The sequence below is a fragment of the Barbus barbus genome (genome assembly GCF_936440315.1).
Source record: "Barbus barbus genome assembly, chromosome: 33".
Lineage (NCBI taxonomy): Eukaryota > Metazoa > Chordata > Actinopteri > Cypriniformes > Cyprinidae > Barbus > Barbus barbus.
This window is the reverse complement of record NC_136761.1, coordinates 28,707,668-28,724,726: the sequence shown is the minus strand read 5'-3', so window position 1 is coordinate 28,724,726 and position 17,059 is coordinate 28,707,668. Positions and strand designations below refer to the sequence as shown.

Here is a 17,059-nt window from a genome sequence, read left to right as displayed (position 1 = left end):
CAACTCACAATTATGAGATTAAAGTCATTTCATGAAATTATGACAAAAATAAAAATTCATAGTTATAAGGTCAAAATTATGAAGTCATAATTATTACATAAAATGATGACATGTCATAACTACTTTGTAATCTCATAATTTAGCATTTTTTGACAATTTCAAGAACTTGTCTTTTAAATAATAACTTGCAATCTTATATATTTAAATATACGTCATGATTATGATTACTGCAGCATGAGTTTTCTTACGTGGTGTAAATGTGCTTCCATGAATGTGAACATCTGCTTTGCATCAAACTCCTGTAGAAAAGTCCATAAAAATTCAAATAAAAATGCAAAAACAAATTTTAAATACAAACACAACTTTAGACTGATACAACACAGACTTGCAAATTCATTGAAAATTCATGTTTAATTCCTTTATAAAAACACAGAAAAGCAAAATATCTACAAATCTCTACATTTCTGCAGCTGAGCTCATCTCTATCTGTACAAGAAACTGTGAAATCATGATCCAACACAATCAGTGCTTTCTTCAGCAGCGTCTTCACATCCTCCAGTCCTCAGATGAAGAATCAGTCACATCGACTGGAGCGAAACCAGCAGAAAGAACTCAACGAGAGCTGGAATCACACTGTCTCACACACACACACACACAGACACCGGCAGGCAGACAGACAGACAGACAGACAGACAGACAGACACACACACAGACAGGCACGCATGCACACACGCAGGCAGGCAGACAGACACAAACACACACACACACACACACACACACACACACACAGACACCGGCAGGCAGACAGACAGACAGACAGACAGACAGACAGACAGACACACACACACACAGACAGGCACGCATGCACGCAGGCAGGCAGACAGACACAAACACACACACACACACACACACACACACACACAGACACCGGCAGGCAGACAGACAGACAGACAGACAGACAGACACACACACACACACACAGACAGGCACGCATGCACGCACGCAGGCAGGCAGACAGACACAAACACACACACACACACACACACACACACACACACAGACACCGGCAGGCAGACAGACAGACAGACAGACAGACAGACACACACACACACACACAGACAGGCACGCATGCACGCAGGCAGGCAGACAGACACAAACACACACACACACACACAATAAGACAGTTCAGATGGCAGATACAGTGTCAAATGTTCATTTTCATTTCATTAACCGTTTTAATATTCCAAAATATATAATATTTCTAAGACATTCGTGTCCCTGCAGCACAAAAGCAGTCATGAGTAGCACAGGTATATTTGTAGCAATAGACAACAATACATTGTATGGATCAAAATTATACATTTCTCTTTTATGCCAAAAATCATTAGGATATTAAGATCATGTTCCATGAAGATATTTAGTAAATTTCCTGTCATAAATATATCAAAACTTAATTTTTGATTAGTAATATGCATTGCTAAGAACTTCATTTGAACAACTTTAAAGGAGATTTTCTCAATATTTAGATTTTTTTGCTCCCTCAGATTCCAGATTTTCAAATATTGTCCTATCATAACAAACCATACATCAATGGAAAGCTTGAATAAATCTTTAATTTATTCAAGCTTTAATAATAAATCAAAATTATTTATCTCTAATAAATAAAAAACCTGACCCTTATGACTGGTTTTGTGCTCATATGCAGAAATAATGCATTTACACATTTGTTAGACACTTTTGCATTTCATCCTGAACCCCAGGAAAGCTTACGTTCATTCCCTCTCTCTGATGATTTCTAACACTTCTAAAGTGCTTCTAACAGTAATCAGTGAGCGAGCAGACAGACCTGCAGAAGCTGAATATGATCCAGTACGTCCAGCAGGGCCACTGCTGGAAAACAAAGCAGGACAGACTGACGCAGGCGCTGGAGTGAGAGATCAGAGCTGAAGAGATGCTCAGAGAAACACACGGAGACTCAGAATACTGTACAATCACTGCAGACAGCTACAGACCACAGATATCATTCACCTGAGATCAGCACGGGTCATTATCATCACTCTCTCAGCTCTTAAACAACCGCTACATATATATATATACGGGTGGTGATGGTTTATATATATATAAACTGAGCAATGATTTTAAATAACTACAAAAAAAATCATTTTCTCTGGTAATCTGCATTATGTCCCAAGTACTGTATATTATGGAAGCTTACTTCTGCCATGGAATAAAAATCATAAAAGGTAACTCAAAATTAAATCATAATTCTGTTTATATCTTGCAATTCTGTCTTTTTTTCCTCATAATTCTGCGTTTACATCATGCAATCCTGTCTTTTTCTTGTAATCGCAAGTGTACTTCTTGCATTTTTGATGTTTTACTAATAATTCTGAGTTTATGCCTCACATTTCTTCTGAGAAGAATTTTGAGTTTAAATCTCTCAATTTGGACTTTTTTTCTAATAATTATGGGTTTACATCTCAATGTATGATATATATTTGCATTTTCAGAGCAGAAATGAATTATTCAGTAAAAGCTTGACTGAAGCTGCTTGATTATCCATGATCAGAATCACTGTAACATTATGTGTGTGTGTGTGTCTGTGTGTGTCTCTCTCTGTGTGTGTGTGTCTGTCTCTCTCTCTGTGTGTGTGTGTCTGTGAGTGAGTGAGTGAGTGAGCGTGTGTGTGTGCGCGTGTTTGTTTGTGTGTGTGTGTGTGAGTGAGTGAGTGAGTGAGCGTGTGTGTGTGCGCGTGTTTGTTTGTGAGTGAGTGAGTGAGTGAGTGAGTGAGTGAGCGTGTGTGTGTGCGCGTGTTTGTTTGTGTGTGTGTGTGTGAGTGAGTGAGTGAGCGTGTGTGTGTGCGCGTGTTTGTTTGTGTGTGTGTGTGTGAGTGAGTGAGTGAGTGAGCGTGTGTGTGTGTGTGCGCGCGTGTGAGTGAGTGAGCGTGTGTGTGTGCGCGTGTGTGTGTGAGTGAGCGTGTGTGTGTATGTGTGTGTGTGCGTGTGTGTGTGTGTGTGTGTGAGTGAGCGTGTGTGTGTGTGTGTGTATGTGTGAGTGAGTGAGCGTGTGTGTGTGCGCGTATGTGTGTGAGTGAGTGAGTGAGTGAGCATGTGTGTGTGTGTCTGTGTGTGTCTCTCTCTGTGTGTGTGTGTGTCTGTGAGTGAGTGAGTGAGTGAGTGAGCGTGTGTGTGTGCGCGTGTTTGTTTGTGTGTGTGTGTGTGAGTGAGTGAGTGAGTGAGCGTGTGTGTGTGCGCGTGTTTGTTTGTGAGTGAGTGAGTGAGTGAGTGAGCGTGTGTGTGTGCGCGTGTTTGTTTGTGTGTGTGTGTGTGTGAGTGAGTGAGTGAGCGTGTGTGTGTGCGCGTGTTTGTTTGTGTGTGTGTGTGTGAGTGAGTGAGTGAGTGAGTGAGCGTGTGTGTGTGTGTGTGCGCGTGTGAGTGAGTGAGCGTGTGTGTGTGCGCGTGTGTGTGTGAGTGAGCGTGTGTGTGTATGTGTGTGTGTGTGTGTGTGTGTGTGTGTATGTGTGTGTGTGTGTGTATGTGTGAGTGAGTGAGCGTGTGTGTGTGCGCGTATGTGTGTGAGTGAGTGAGTGAGTGAGCATGTGTGTGTGTGTCTGTGTGTGTCTCTCTCTGTGTGTGTGTGTGTCTGTGAGTGAGTGAGTGAGTGAGTGAGCGTGTGTGTGTGCGCGTGTTTGTTTGTGTGTGTGTGTGTGAGTGAGTGAGTGAGTGAGTGAGTGAGTGAGCGAGCGTGTGTGTGTGCGCGTGTTTGTTTGTGTGTGTGTGTGTGAGTGAGTGAGTGAGTGAGTGAGTGAGTGAGTGAGTGAGTGAGCGTGTGTGTGTGTGTGTGCGCGTGTGAGTGAGTGAGTGAGCGTGTGTGTGTGCGCGTGTGTGTGTGTGAGTGAGCGTGTGTGTGTATGTGTATGTGTGTGTGTGTGTGTGTATGTGTGAGTGAGTGAGTGAGCGTGTGTGTGTGCGCGTGTGTGTGTGAGTGAGTGAGTGAGCATGTGTGTGTGTGTCTGTCTGTCTGTGTGTGTGTGTGTGCGTGTGTGTGTGAGAGAGAGTGAGTGAGCGTGTGTGTGTGTGAGTGAGTGAGCATGTGTGTGTGTGTGTGTCTGTCTGTGTGTGTGTGTGTGTGTGTGTGTGTGTGTATATGTGTGTGTGTGTGTGTGTGTGTGTGTGTGTGTGTGTGTGTGTGTGTGTGTGTGTGAGTGAGTGAGTGAGTGAGTGAGTGAGTGAGTGAGTGTAAGGATACACAGCAGGGCCTGGTTACTGTTGAACATGGAGACTCCAGAGAGAAAGCCAGCCAGTTCAATCACAAACAGCCCCAGAGTCACAGACAGAGCCACCAGCAGCCTGAAGAGAGTCAGACAGTAAACACGATATTAATAAAGCATATAATGTACAGACAAGCAGATATGATCCATAATACGAATGCAATGCGTTTAATTAAGCGTTAAGCGTATTATGCCATGTCTAGCATTACTTCTTCTCCACTTGGAGGGTGCTGTTTGACAGGTCGAGTTAAAACCCAGTTGACAGCTTCATAGCGTAAAAGCACAGAGGCCATTTGCAGCAGAGAGCTTGCGTGTTCCTTTCACCTTCTTCCAATCTGTTGTGTAAAACCCTTAAGAAGCTTTGCTTGTAAGTTTATCGTTTAACGGAGATTGAACTACATGATTGCACTCAAGCAAAAGTAAAGAGACAATTACTCTATCATCTGAGTGGTCACTGAAACTGGTCAGTCATCTCAGTGTTTGGCTATCTGTATATGCTCAACACACACGCATGCAGAGGACAGAATAAAGCGTTTTCCTCCCATAGAAAACCATTATGAAGATGCTGAACGTGGCTTAATGCATTCAGACAGTGTTTTTAACCATTATTAATAAATCATACTATGTACAGACAAACTTGAGTTTTGATCTTTTAAAAACACTGTCAGAATATATTAAGCTATGGTAAGTGTTTTTCATGTAAAGCGTTTTAGAATTTCCCTCCTGTGACAAAATAAATGTTGAAAGTGTGTGTTTTACCGTGTGTCTTCTGTTTTGAATTGTTCCTCAGTGAATTCCAGCGGCAGACATGACTGGACGTTATTGTCCTGTAACACACACACACACACAAACACACACACACACACACACACACACAGATGAGAGACACACACACACACACAGATGAGACACACACACACACACACACACACACACAGATGAGACACACACACACACACACACACACACACACACACACGTCAGTCCTCAGACTCTTAAAGCCTGGTAAAGCTGTGAAGGTGTGTGGTCTCGTCTCACCCGTGACCAGAAGATGGTGATAACGATGACCAGGTGAGCGGCGAGCGTGAGGAAACGCGCAGGAACCAGACTCTTTAACACAGACATCCCACCTTCACATCTTCATCATCACTCACAAACACATCAACACAGACTCAAACACCTCGTCATCTCCACTGAAGCAGATATTCACTGCAGACACGACAAATAAACACCGCACTGCATTACTGCTACAATAATAACAATTATACAAATGTGACCCTGGAGCACAAAACCAGTCATAAAGGTCTGAGATTTATACATCATCTGAATAAATAATCTCTCCATTGATGTATGGTTTGTTATGATCGGACAATATTTGTCTGAGATACAACTATTAGAAAATCTGGAATCTGAGGGAGCAAAAAAATCTAAATATTGAGAAAATCTCCTTTAAAGTTGTTCAAATGAAGTTCTTAGCAATGCATATTACTAATCAAAAATGAAGTTTTGATATATTTACAGTAGAACATTTACTAAATATCTTCACTGAACATGATCTTAATATCCTAATGATTTTTGTCATAAAAGAGAAATGTATAATTTTGATCCATACAATGTATTGTTGGCTATTGCTACAGATATACCTGTGTTACTCATGACTGCTTTTGTGCTGCAGGGACACAGATAATAATAATTTAAACCCTAAAAAAATATTTAAATATATATATATATGTGGTTGTGAACTTTAAGGAAAAACAATGTTAAAGAAATAATGGTAATGAAACACACAATAGAGCATTATTATGATAGACAGCAAAATAAATAGATTTCAAAATATAAAAATTAATAAACAATCTTAAATCAACTTTAAAAGCAGGAAAACAAATATGATCCCTGCTAACAAAAATGTTTCTATTAAGATATGAAAACCTTATTTCTGAACATTCAGAAACGTCCCATTTTTAAAATGTTTTACAATCTTTTAATAAAGGTTAAGGAGCGAAAACAATCATTGTTTATCATGATCATTATGGGAATATGTTTATAAAGCGTTCAGATGAATCGCTGCATGAAGATATGAATGTTTTAAGAACATTATTGGACACTAAATCACTTTGAATGAACATCTTATTATTACCGTTGCTGGAAGATGTTTGTTCATAACTTTGAGAGAAATTTCTCTGTTAGCTGGGATTCATTTAAAGCCACAGAAAGAGGAAATGTTTCAGATAAACGGCTTGATTTGATTCTAAACACCGTAAACAGACACAGTTCGTCTCTAAATCGGCTCCGAACGTGTTGAATGTGTTTAATAACTGAAATAACACTTCTCTCGCTTTATTAATGACCGTATAGTGAAGATGAATTTGATGGAAAAGAGATGATTTACTCACGTTTAGCCTCAGGCGCGCGCACGTCCGCGTTACTACAGCAACGGTGTTCCAGCTGAACTCGAGCACGAGCGCCAGCGCGCTCACGTCGCCACCTGTCGGCGCGGAGACCGGCAGTAGACCACAGTAACTGGGGCCCGGGGCCAGAGTCAGGCAGGAGCGGCTCTAGACCACAGTAACTGGGGCCCGGGGCCAGAGTCAGGCAGGAGCGGCTCTAGACCACAGTAACTGGGGCCCGGGGCCAGAGTCAGACAGGAGCGGCTCTAGACCACAGTAACTGGGGCCCGGGGCCAGAGTCAGGCAGGAGCTGCTCTAGACCACAGTAACTGGGGCCCGGGGCCAGAGTCAGGCAGGAGCTGCTCTAGACCACCTTGACTGGGGCCCGGGGCCAGAGTCAGGCAGGGGCCACTTGTGCTTTTAGGGGGCACACTTTTTAAATGTCATGTCATGTATCACTGCATCTCTAGAAGTAATCTATAACAATTTCAACTGAAATGAATATGTTTGATCATGTTTCCTTTATTTGACACAATATGTTGTACTGTAGTGTGACGAGCACTCATTATGTTTGAGGGGCACGAGTGAAGGGGTCTCATGCTTGTCATGTGATACAAAGCAGCCACAATACCACTGTATAACTGATGTAGGCTTATTAATGTTTTATTTTTATTCAACATATTCCCAAAATATATCATGAAATATCTCGATTCTCAAATATGTGTAAGTAAATGCATTTTGCACCTTCATAGATTATGTTAGTTGATCTATAACGGGCGATGGGCAAAGTAGCCTAATAGTATAATCTAATGACTCTGAATAAAAATCTGTCTTTTTACTTAAGTACCAGATATGGGTGTTACCATAAAATATTTGTAATATGAATGACTTTGTATTTAATAAAAACATTGTAAGTTACTAATTACATTTATTCATTTAGGCCGGGGCAGGCGACCGGACCTTTCTACACCGCCCCTCTGAACCGTACCACCTCAAGGAGCTAGCAGAGAACACCACCAGACCAGACAATCAGATAAAAGATACAAAGTTCGTCTTTATTGAATTAAAAGTATTTTTAAAATAAAATGGCACTCGATCCACTCCTTCGTCTTCTTAGAATCCTCTTCGAAGCAGGCCAAGGCAGCGAGAGAGGAATAACTCAGCCAGAGAATGGGAAGTACGTAGAACTCACAGCTTTATCAGGTTCTCCAAACCTTAGCAGACTTTTCGCTGGACTCAGACAGAAGGATAGAGGGTTAGTATAACTCACAGCTTTACCAAGCTCTTCGCTGGAATCAAACAGAAGATGGAGGGTTCATTTAACTCACAGCTTTAGCAGGTTCTTTGCTGGACTCAGACAAAGGATGAGGATTCGTATAACTCAACTTCACAGGCTCGTCGCTGGACTCAGGCAGAGGATAGAAGGTACGTGTAACTCTCAGCTTTAGCAAGTTCTTTGCTGGACTCAGACAAAGTATGGAGGGTTAGTATAACTCACAGCTTTAGCAGGCTCTTCACTGGACTCAGGCAGAGGATAAAGGATACGCATCTCCCAGCTTTAGCGGGCTCTACAATGAACAAAGGATGCTCACACCAAATGTTTTTTATTTTATTTATTTATTCAGTCATTTAGCAGACGCTTTTATCCAAAGCGACTTACAAATGAGGACATAAGAAGCAATCAAAACCAACAAAAGAGCAACTACGTGCAAGTGCTATTACAAGTCTTGGTTAGCCTAACGCATTACAGATAATTATTATTATTATTGTTATTTTTTAAGAAAAAGACAGATAAAATACAATTAGAATAGAGAGTGCTAGAGCTAGAGGGTCAAGTAAAGATGGAACAGATGAGTTTTTAGCCGTTTCTTGAAGATGGTAAGGATTCGGCTGCTGGGATTGAGTTGGGCAGGTCATTCCACCAGATGAGAACAGTTCATGAAAAAGTCCTTATTATTATTCAGGAATTATAATTTTTTTACTGACGTATAAGAGATATTATATATAACATAAAAATACCCTTGGTGAAAAATAAGTTTATTCAAGTGTGCTATTAGTATACTTCTTTTAAACTAAAAATAGGAAAATATACTTTGTCTACTTTTTATGTACTCCTCAGAAATATACTTAAAATGACATTTAAGTATACTGGACTTATACTTAGAAAAAGTCTACATGTGTTCCTAGAATCCGTGTTTCATTGTTATACTGTACGGGGCGCTAGCACACATCTTATATACAGAATTTCCAAAAAAACAGAAACCGAATCAGCTTCCAGGTGTAATCTAACACCATCATCAGACTTAAAACAGCATCAAAACTGTGTAACGGTGCATTTTACAGTTAAATAAAAACCAACAAACACCAAAAATCACAAAAACTGCATAAATTGACCGTTTTTATTTTATCAAAGACAGTGATATGACATTTATTAAATGATCTTCCACAAATGACAAATTAAGGCTGCTATACAAAGATGCTTGAGGGTTAAAAGTGACATTATCAGCACTTATTATATGCCTTCACACAAAAGAAAAAGGCAGAGACAGAGAGAGAAAGGGCTAAAGGCAGTAAAACATCACAAACATGGGTTCAAAGCTCCAGCAAATCATCATATAGAATATTTAACAGTTTGTCACACTTTAATTCTTGTAATTAAGTATATTTCCCATTATAATCACTTGTCTTAGTTGATACTAGTAATCTATAACACATTTATATTTTATTGAAACCACATGAATAGTAGGCCAATCCATTAAAAAGTAATATGAGTTGTTTATTAGTATATAATATAGATATATGCTGTATAATATTAAATCAGATGTCTAATACTTATACTTCCATTGAAGATGAGGCATCATCTTAATTTATTATTTAATCTTAATTGCGAATCATAAAAGATAAGGTTAGGGTCAGGACATAGTACCAAATAAAAAAAAGGTTTTGCTGTAAAAGGAACAGGTAAATATCAATATGCAAAACAGTAAATAGTTTATCAGTTATTCTTTATTATGTGTATTACGTCCGCTAGGGGTAAGACGCAATAAATAATAAAAAAAAAGACTTCCGGCAGGCCGTCAGATCAAAAAGAACCCAAACAAATCACAATAAATTATATAGTAAATTTATTATGAATTACAAAAAAAGAAAGGAAACACCAATAATTAGTGGCTCTCCTAAAGGGACCCACAGCCCAACCAGAAAAATAACATTAAAGCAATAGCTACAATTAAATATTAAAGGAATTAATGAAGTGGCATTTTTCGTCAGAGAGACCCAAAGCCAAAATAACAAACAAAAACCAATCAAATAAAACAGCAATATAAATATAAATAACCTACCACAAAGAAAAGAAAAATAAATACAACCAACCTTACCTAAACTACTCTAAACATAAACATAATGAAAATGACGTTTAAACCAAAAAGGCAGGTCTCTCCATACATTTCTACCACATTCCAAACTAAGCAACAAAGAAAGAAAAAGGGAAAAAAACCCCACTAGAAACACATTTTGGTCTGGCGGCTAGCAGGAAGCCCGGAGCAGTGCGACCGGCCCGAAGTCACACCAACTCCCTTCTGAGAAACGGAAGAGGCGTTTTAAAGGGAACTGCCAGCTGATCATCCAATTACCGCTGCTAGGCGGCAACTCTTAGCAAATCAGCAGCGATCTGAAACAAAAAAAAAAGAAAACATCCAACAGAATACAAACATTATAAAACACAATTACACATAACGTAACAATGTGTAATTGTGATGATCTATTAAAACGTCTACAATAATATCTGAAATTAGAGCGTGCTGTGTTCTATTATAATTGTATATTTGTAACAAGAATGTTCATCATGCAGCTCAAAGCATTATGGGTAGAAGCTCTCGTCAGTCTATTCTGATTCATCAACTCAGTTTCACTGATGATCCAGAACCAATATAAAACCCAGGATAGAGGGTCTGAGTGAATGTGGTGTGGATTGAGTAGATGAGGCTCATTGTGTCGGAGATGCTGAAGAAGGACAGAGTTCCTGCTCTGTGATCCACAAACACTCCTATTCTCCTGATGATGGACTTTACAGGGAGATCAGTCCGTATGTTATTGTGTATGAATGAGTAACTGGAGCGAGAGCAGTACAAACTCCAGGACTGATCATTATTTCCAAACCTACACTCATCACACCGTCCCTTCCTGCTGATGCTCTTATATGATACTGATATAAACACACCAATATCTCCACTCCAGTCCAGCTCCCAGTAACAGCGTCCACACACACTCTCTCTACACAACACCTGAAAATGACCATCAAATCTGTCTGGATGATCAGGATACGGCTGGACTTTGTCAGTGTTAGAAATCACTCTGTTGTTCTCAGACAGACGGAGGAGTTTATTCACTGTGTTCAGATCCAGAGTGAGCTGATGGGAATCTGATGGAGATAAAACACATCAGAATCAGGAATTATGAATCTGTTTGATCTTTTCATGTAGCTGAACTCTTCATGTTCAGTTTATCATCAGTGTCTCAGTACAGATGACCAGATATCTGTGCTAATCATCATTTAGGGCTGCCCCCTAATACAGGCGTGTCCTAACTATACGCGACGCGACGCCGTGACACGTGATAAAACATATTTCCATGTTAATCAGAGGTTTTGTTTGTTTTAACTAGCCGAGAATTAATCATTTAGAACCGGTTTATTTATTTATTTCTGCGACGTCGCGGCTGCAACAACTACATACAAACAAACTATGATTATAAAGATAATCTCAGATAATTTTGTGCTTTATTCAGTTAAACGTGTCTAATATCATATTGCGTGACCTTATAGCCATACTGAAACCAACAACAGATAGTTTAACCTCAGATCTTGAAAGTAGTTTAAAGCAAAACTGTGGCCTCACTCTGAACCAACGAGTGTATTTCATGACAAAGATGTTATCAGTCACTCAGTACATTTAATGAGGTTTAATATTTATGAATTATAGATTATAAACGTATTCATTTCGTTGCCAGTGCACAGCGCTTCCAGAGAGGCTCCGCCCACACACGCCTCTGATTGGCTGTGATATTTGATTGATTCTGTCGCGTCGCGTGGAGCCTACTTACCAAGATCACAATTTTATTAGTTGCAAAAACAAACAAACATTTTATTAGTCGCAGGAAACGTCACGTGAAGTGTGTTCTTTCACTGCATGATTCAATCTATTAAAACATTTAGAATGATCATAAAATTCAAGATATGGGGGCAGAAAATGCATACATTTATATAATTTCATTTAGTTAATATCACACGTTTTTCTTCTCCAAAAATTAGCATGATTGTGATATTGATTTTTTTTACAACAGTTCAATAAACGAGAAGTTAATATTAAGAGTGTTTTAGATACCATATCGCCTGTTTTTGCTCTATTTCAACAACAAAAATAATTCCAAACACAGTCACAGCACGGTTTTGTGTCTCTGAGCAACATGACGGTGATTCATTCAACACACAATCATCTTCATTAAAAGTAGTGAGACTAACCAGTGCTGATGCCATGCGCTCTTCTATTGCGGTCTTTGATCTAGAAATGAGCTGATAATTAATAAAATGCAACACTTATCTCGTGATTTCGTTGACGTGAACTTGGTTAAATTTAAATATAGCACGGGAACACATGAAGTGACCAGGTGTGAACGGGCCCTAAATGCCACTTCAGATGCATTGCAAACAGGCAGGTCAAACGACAGCAAACAGGTATGGCACAGGCCAGACTGAAGAGCAATCTTAAACGGGCTTGAGTCAGACGACAGCAAACGTAATCCAGAGAGCAAGACAAGAGGGGTATCCTTAAACGTGAGCAAAAGTCCAGGCGAGGAGCAAACACAGTCCGAAACAGCAAGCAAAGGGTTAATCCAAAATATGTGGGCAAGAATCAGCAAACACAAGGAGACTAAACTAGACTAGAACTAGAAACTAAGACAGGAAATGGCTCCGTAAAGCAGCTATCACTAGGAGAGCGATAAACACAGAACAATACTGGAGATTAAACAGAAAATAAACACGGAATGGCTTGGTAAAGTAGCTAACGAGGAGAGTGCTAAACGCTAGACAATACTGGGTCATCTGAGCAGGATCTGAGTGGGTGTATGTAATGTGTGCAATGGCTCTCAGGTGAGTGTGTGATTGATGACAGCTGTGTGATCAGTGCAATGGATGATGGGAAATGTAGTCCAGTGTGATGTGTGGTGTGAGAGTCAATATGATGGAGAGGCGACCTCTTGTGGCAGTCGGATGGAAAACCATGAACCAGATTCATGACACCAGCGATGTAATTAGATTTATAAAATGAGACAAACCGCAGATCCAGATTGCTCCACAAATAAAATTAAACCGACTCACTAGCTTTGATTACTGATGAAAAATGTTTAAAATATTGTTTGGTTTATTTGTTCCTTCCGTCGACTCATAGGCACTCACTGAAAGAACCATATATAGCTCGAGAGCCTCGGTTTCCCCACAGACTGAGGAATATCAGTCAGTCGAGCAGATATGTAAAAATAAACAGGAATTTTCTGACTTTTGAGCAAATTGTCATGTTAATTAGAATTCAAATGCATTTTGTTTTATTGACCACAATATCATTGCTATTTGTTCGAGAGGGGCACTTTTGAAAAAGGGCTGGAGTCCCGAAAGCCCCCCTTCTGCACGTGCCTGACTCAATCTAATGTTAACCTATAACCGTGTGCTATTCCAGTGTGGAAGATGAACAGTAGCTCACTGCATGACCGCTGCAATCATTTGCATTTAACTTAAAATACTCCGTCATTTTTGGTCATACAGATAAGAGTAATACATCTTTAGAATCTGTAAAAGGTCTACTTTCATTTGTGTGCACTCACAATAACAACAACAACAAAACTATATAGATATATATATATATATATAGATAATATATATTAACCGAAACTCCGTGCTTGCCTCACAGACATGAAAAATATATCTACAGAAAGCAAAATGTCTACTTTTAAATGAAGCAATTCCAATGGAAACAAATATTTTCAGATTATGTAATCTGTATGAAACATGTCCACTGAGGAGATGACGAGTCAGTGTCGACTTCATCACTGCAGCCGAAATACAGAAAACACTAGTTTATCAATTAATTATTATGATGTTAAGGCAATCATCTTGCTGTTTTTTCCCTGAAATATTCATAATCATTACATCTGCGGTGCTCTGTGGCAAGCTTTATGTGTACGCTTGAGCGCTGATAGGCTATAGGCAATTAAAGGGTCATTATTATGAATTAAATAGTTAATTAATATAAATGTGCGATTACTCAACTAATCACTTCAAATGAATGACTATTATTCGATCAGAAAAATATATAGTCGAGGGCAACCCTATCATTTACATCATTTATAAAACTCTTTTTTTTCCTTCTACAGGAAGAACATGAACACACTCAGTGAGTTTTTCTGCTTGTTTTCTTACTGACTTACATTGTAGGAAGTCCTTCCTGGCCCAGAGATCAATGTTGGTGAATGTGACTGTGGAAATCAACAGACATGAACAGTGTGATTCTCATGATCCTGCATCCATTCCTAACACATTTCTAATATGATGTTCTCCATGATATGAGAGGATGATGGACTGGTTTCTGAGAGCAGATGAATCTCCAGGACTTTACCTCTGTCTGAGATCTTCTTGAGCTCCTCTTTGCAGAAATCCTCCAGTTTGTCTCTCAGCTGATGGACAGATTCTCTCAGATCGTCAAAAGAGAAGAGAGAACTGAAGAGATCATTTATGTCTGTAGATTCAGGAGGTGCTGAGAAAGACTGGAAACTCTACAGAAAACAGAAATCAAAACTCATCAGCTCCACACTTCACCCAATAACCTGCTCCAACATCAGATTTTGCTGCTCTTGAGCTGTTGGTGGTGCTAGCGGTGTTTGACAGCTAAATATATCTTCCAGAAGAAAGAGCTCAGATAAATGATTCCTAAGAGATTTCCAGAGCTGAAAGCCATTTGTAAGCAGCATCTCTTTCAGAAGAAGATCAGATGAGAGTCTGACTGATGATTATATAATAAGACACTCATTAAATGTTTCTCTGTGAGTCTCCTGTCACAGCAGGATCTGCTCAAGTCCACTATGATCCTGTTCTTCTAGATCTGTGTTACCCGCAGGAACTGGATGTGATCCTGTGTGTGTGAAAGCTGCTCCAGCTTAGCGTCTCTCCTCCTCAGATCATTGATCTCCTGCTTCAGTCGCTCCAGTCGTCCTTCAGCTCGACTCACTGCAGCCTCTTCCTGATCTCTGATCAGCCGTATCAGCTCAGAGCGGCTTCTCTCAATGGAGCGGATGAGCTCAGTAAAGATCCTCTCACTGTCCTCCACTGCTGTCTGTGCAGAGCGCTGTTAGGACACACAGTGATTCAGGCTTCAGTGAGTCTGAACTGAGACGGAGACAAACTTCTCTTCTTCTCCAGACTCACCTTATGAGACTCCACAGCCTCTCTCAGCTGCTGAAGATCTTTCTCTCTCTGCTGGATTCTCTGCTGGAGCGTCTTCTGCGTCTCCTTCAGCTGCTTCTGCAGGACAAACAGATGATAGTGAATGTCACAGAAAACTACTGGCACTAAATCATCATGTGAACAGATGAATCCAGTAAAAGTGGAGCTGATAAGTAATGGCTGTAGGTTCAAACTCCAGAAGTGATGATTGGTTACAATCATCATACATTAACATGAAGATTAAGGCGTGTTTCACACTGCAAGTGTAAGTATTCTAAAAGTGAAACTGAAACAGATGTAGAGCTTCACACTGACAGTGTTTCTGTGTTTCTGTGTAATTAAGCTGTGGCTCTACACAGAAAATAAACAGACTATTGGATCACTGTACTGAGTATTAATTTGATCTCTAGTTTTAAATACCTGTTTCACTGTCCTCTGTGCTGCAGCTGGTATAATGTCATGGTTTTTATGTTCATACATCGTACACAGCACACATATACATTTCTGATCAGTGCGACAGAAAACCTCAAGGATCTTCTCATGTTTCTGGCAGATCATCTCCTGCAGTCGGCCAGTGGCTTCAGTCACTTTGTGTGGTTTACGTGAATGAAACTCCTCATGACGCTCAAAATGAGTTTGACAGTAAGATTCTTGACACACCAGACAGGACTTGACGGCTTTGTATTTTCTTCCAGTACAGACGTCACACTGAACATCTCCAGCTCCAGCGTAACAGTCAGCAGAGAGTTTGGTCTTCTTCAGTTTCTTTACTATTTCAGCCAGCATGGTGTTTCTAGCTAAAGCAGGTCTTGGACTGAAGGTCTGTCTGCACTGAGGGCAGCTGTAGACTCTCATCTGATCCTCCTGATCCCAGAAGCCTGTAATACAGCTCTTACAGTAACTGTGTCCACAGGGAATGGCCACTGGATCCTTCAGGAGATCCAGACACACTGCACACATTAACTCCCTCTTATTTACTGAAATTCTGTCTTCTTCCATTTTTCTGCGTGAATACAGAGACACAAACACACAACAGCTCAACTACACTTCAGCTTCTCTTTCCCCGAAATCAGGTGTTTCCTGGTCTGTGTTTGAGTCATGAGAGTAAAACAGGTGTGTCTGCGAGTTTCTCATTCCTGCTCCTGTAGAGTCTCACTCACTCACTCTCTCTCACACACACACACACACACACACACACACACACACACACTCACACACACACACACACAATGTAATGCAGTGCATGGTGAGTCTTTACAGTGTCTGTTCTGTTCATGTCAGTGTTGTGCATCATTCAGATGAACTGAGAACACCTTTAAATGACAAACCAATGAATGATTTTGAATTGAGGGAGTAAATGGGAGGGTCTCACCTCAGTCGTGGTGTTGAAGGTGGAAGAGAGCGCTGGTCATTCACTCCCCAACCTACAATCCCTGCTGGTACTGAGACTCGAACCCAGGACCTTTGGGTCTCAAGTCCGACTCTCTAACAATTTATCTTAATCTTAGTGAAAACTGTTTTGACTCCATTTTGTGTGTGTGTAAGCCTGTATAATCTAATTTTTAGATTTATTTTTAATATAAAAAAATGACACATATATTAAGGAAATGTAAGAAGCTCTATAACAATAATTTCTTTGTATCCTATTGGACAATGCAAAGCCTCATTACTGCGACACCACGTTTCATGAAAGATACAAATGTCCATATCTGTTACACGGCTGAGTAAGTCTTGGTCTGCAGACTTGTTACCGAAAGTAGAAGAGTGCAGACCCTGTATATTCCAACAAATTATGTTTTATTAACAAAGTTCAGGAGGAGCACGTCAGATACTTAGCCTAATCAAACACAAGTGGCACGCAATCAAGTCAATCAACACACGGATATAAATACAGCTGACATACCTCCACTC

The 17,059-nt window shown here is 40.1% G+C and overlaps 2 protein-coding genes across 2 annotated transcripts; both read right to left on the bottom strand.

Annotated features, from left to right (window-relative positions):
* Positions 1-394: 394 nt before the first annotated feature.
* Positions 395-6,723, bottom strand: tmem107 (transmembrane protein 107). The gene is made up of 6 exons (XM_079390258.1): positions 6,664-6,723; positions 5,309-5,479; positions 5,030-5,097; positions 4,249-4,349; positions 1,847-1,943; positions 395-633 (listed from the first exon to the last, which is right to left on the bottom strand). The coding sequence occupies exons 2-6, from the start codon at positions 5,393-5,395 to the stop codon at positions 579-581; spliced, it is 408 nt and encodes a 135-aa protein (XP_079246384.1). The 5' UTR covers positions 5,396-5,479; positions 6,664-6,723; the 3' UTR covers positions 395-578.
* A 3,830-nt stretch (positions 6,724-10,553) lies between these two features.
* LOC306853342 (tripartite motif-containing protein 16-like) lies at positions 10,554-16,108 on the bottom strand (the record flags this gene model as incomplete). Its single annotated transcript, XM_079390653.1, has 6 exons — positions 10,554-11,069; positions 14,129-14,184; positions 14,325-14,481; positions 14,817-15,050; positions 15,131-15,226; positions 15,569-16,108. 6 exons carry the CDS (start codon positions 16,106-16,108, stop codon positions 10,554-10,556), a joined length of 1,599 nt encoding a protein of 532 aa, XP_079246779.1.
* Positions 16,109-17,059: the final 951 nt, after the last annotated feature.

Coding starts and splice junctions, on each gene's coding strand:
- tmem107 (XM_079390258.1), bottom strand. CDS start 5,395: ATGTCTGTGTTAAAGAGTCTGGTTCCTGCGCGTTTCCTCACGCTCGCC. Junction 5,098..5,308: donor TCACCATCTTCTGGTCACGG/GTGAGACGAGAC, acceptor TGTGTGTTACAG/GACAATAACGTCCAGTCATG. Junction 1,944..4,248: donor CAGTAACCAGGCCCTGCTGT/GTATCCTTACAC, acceptor GCATCTCTTCAG/CTCTGATCTCTCACTCCAGC.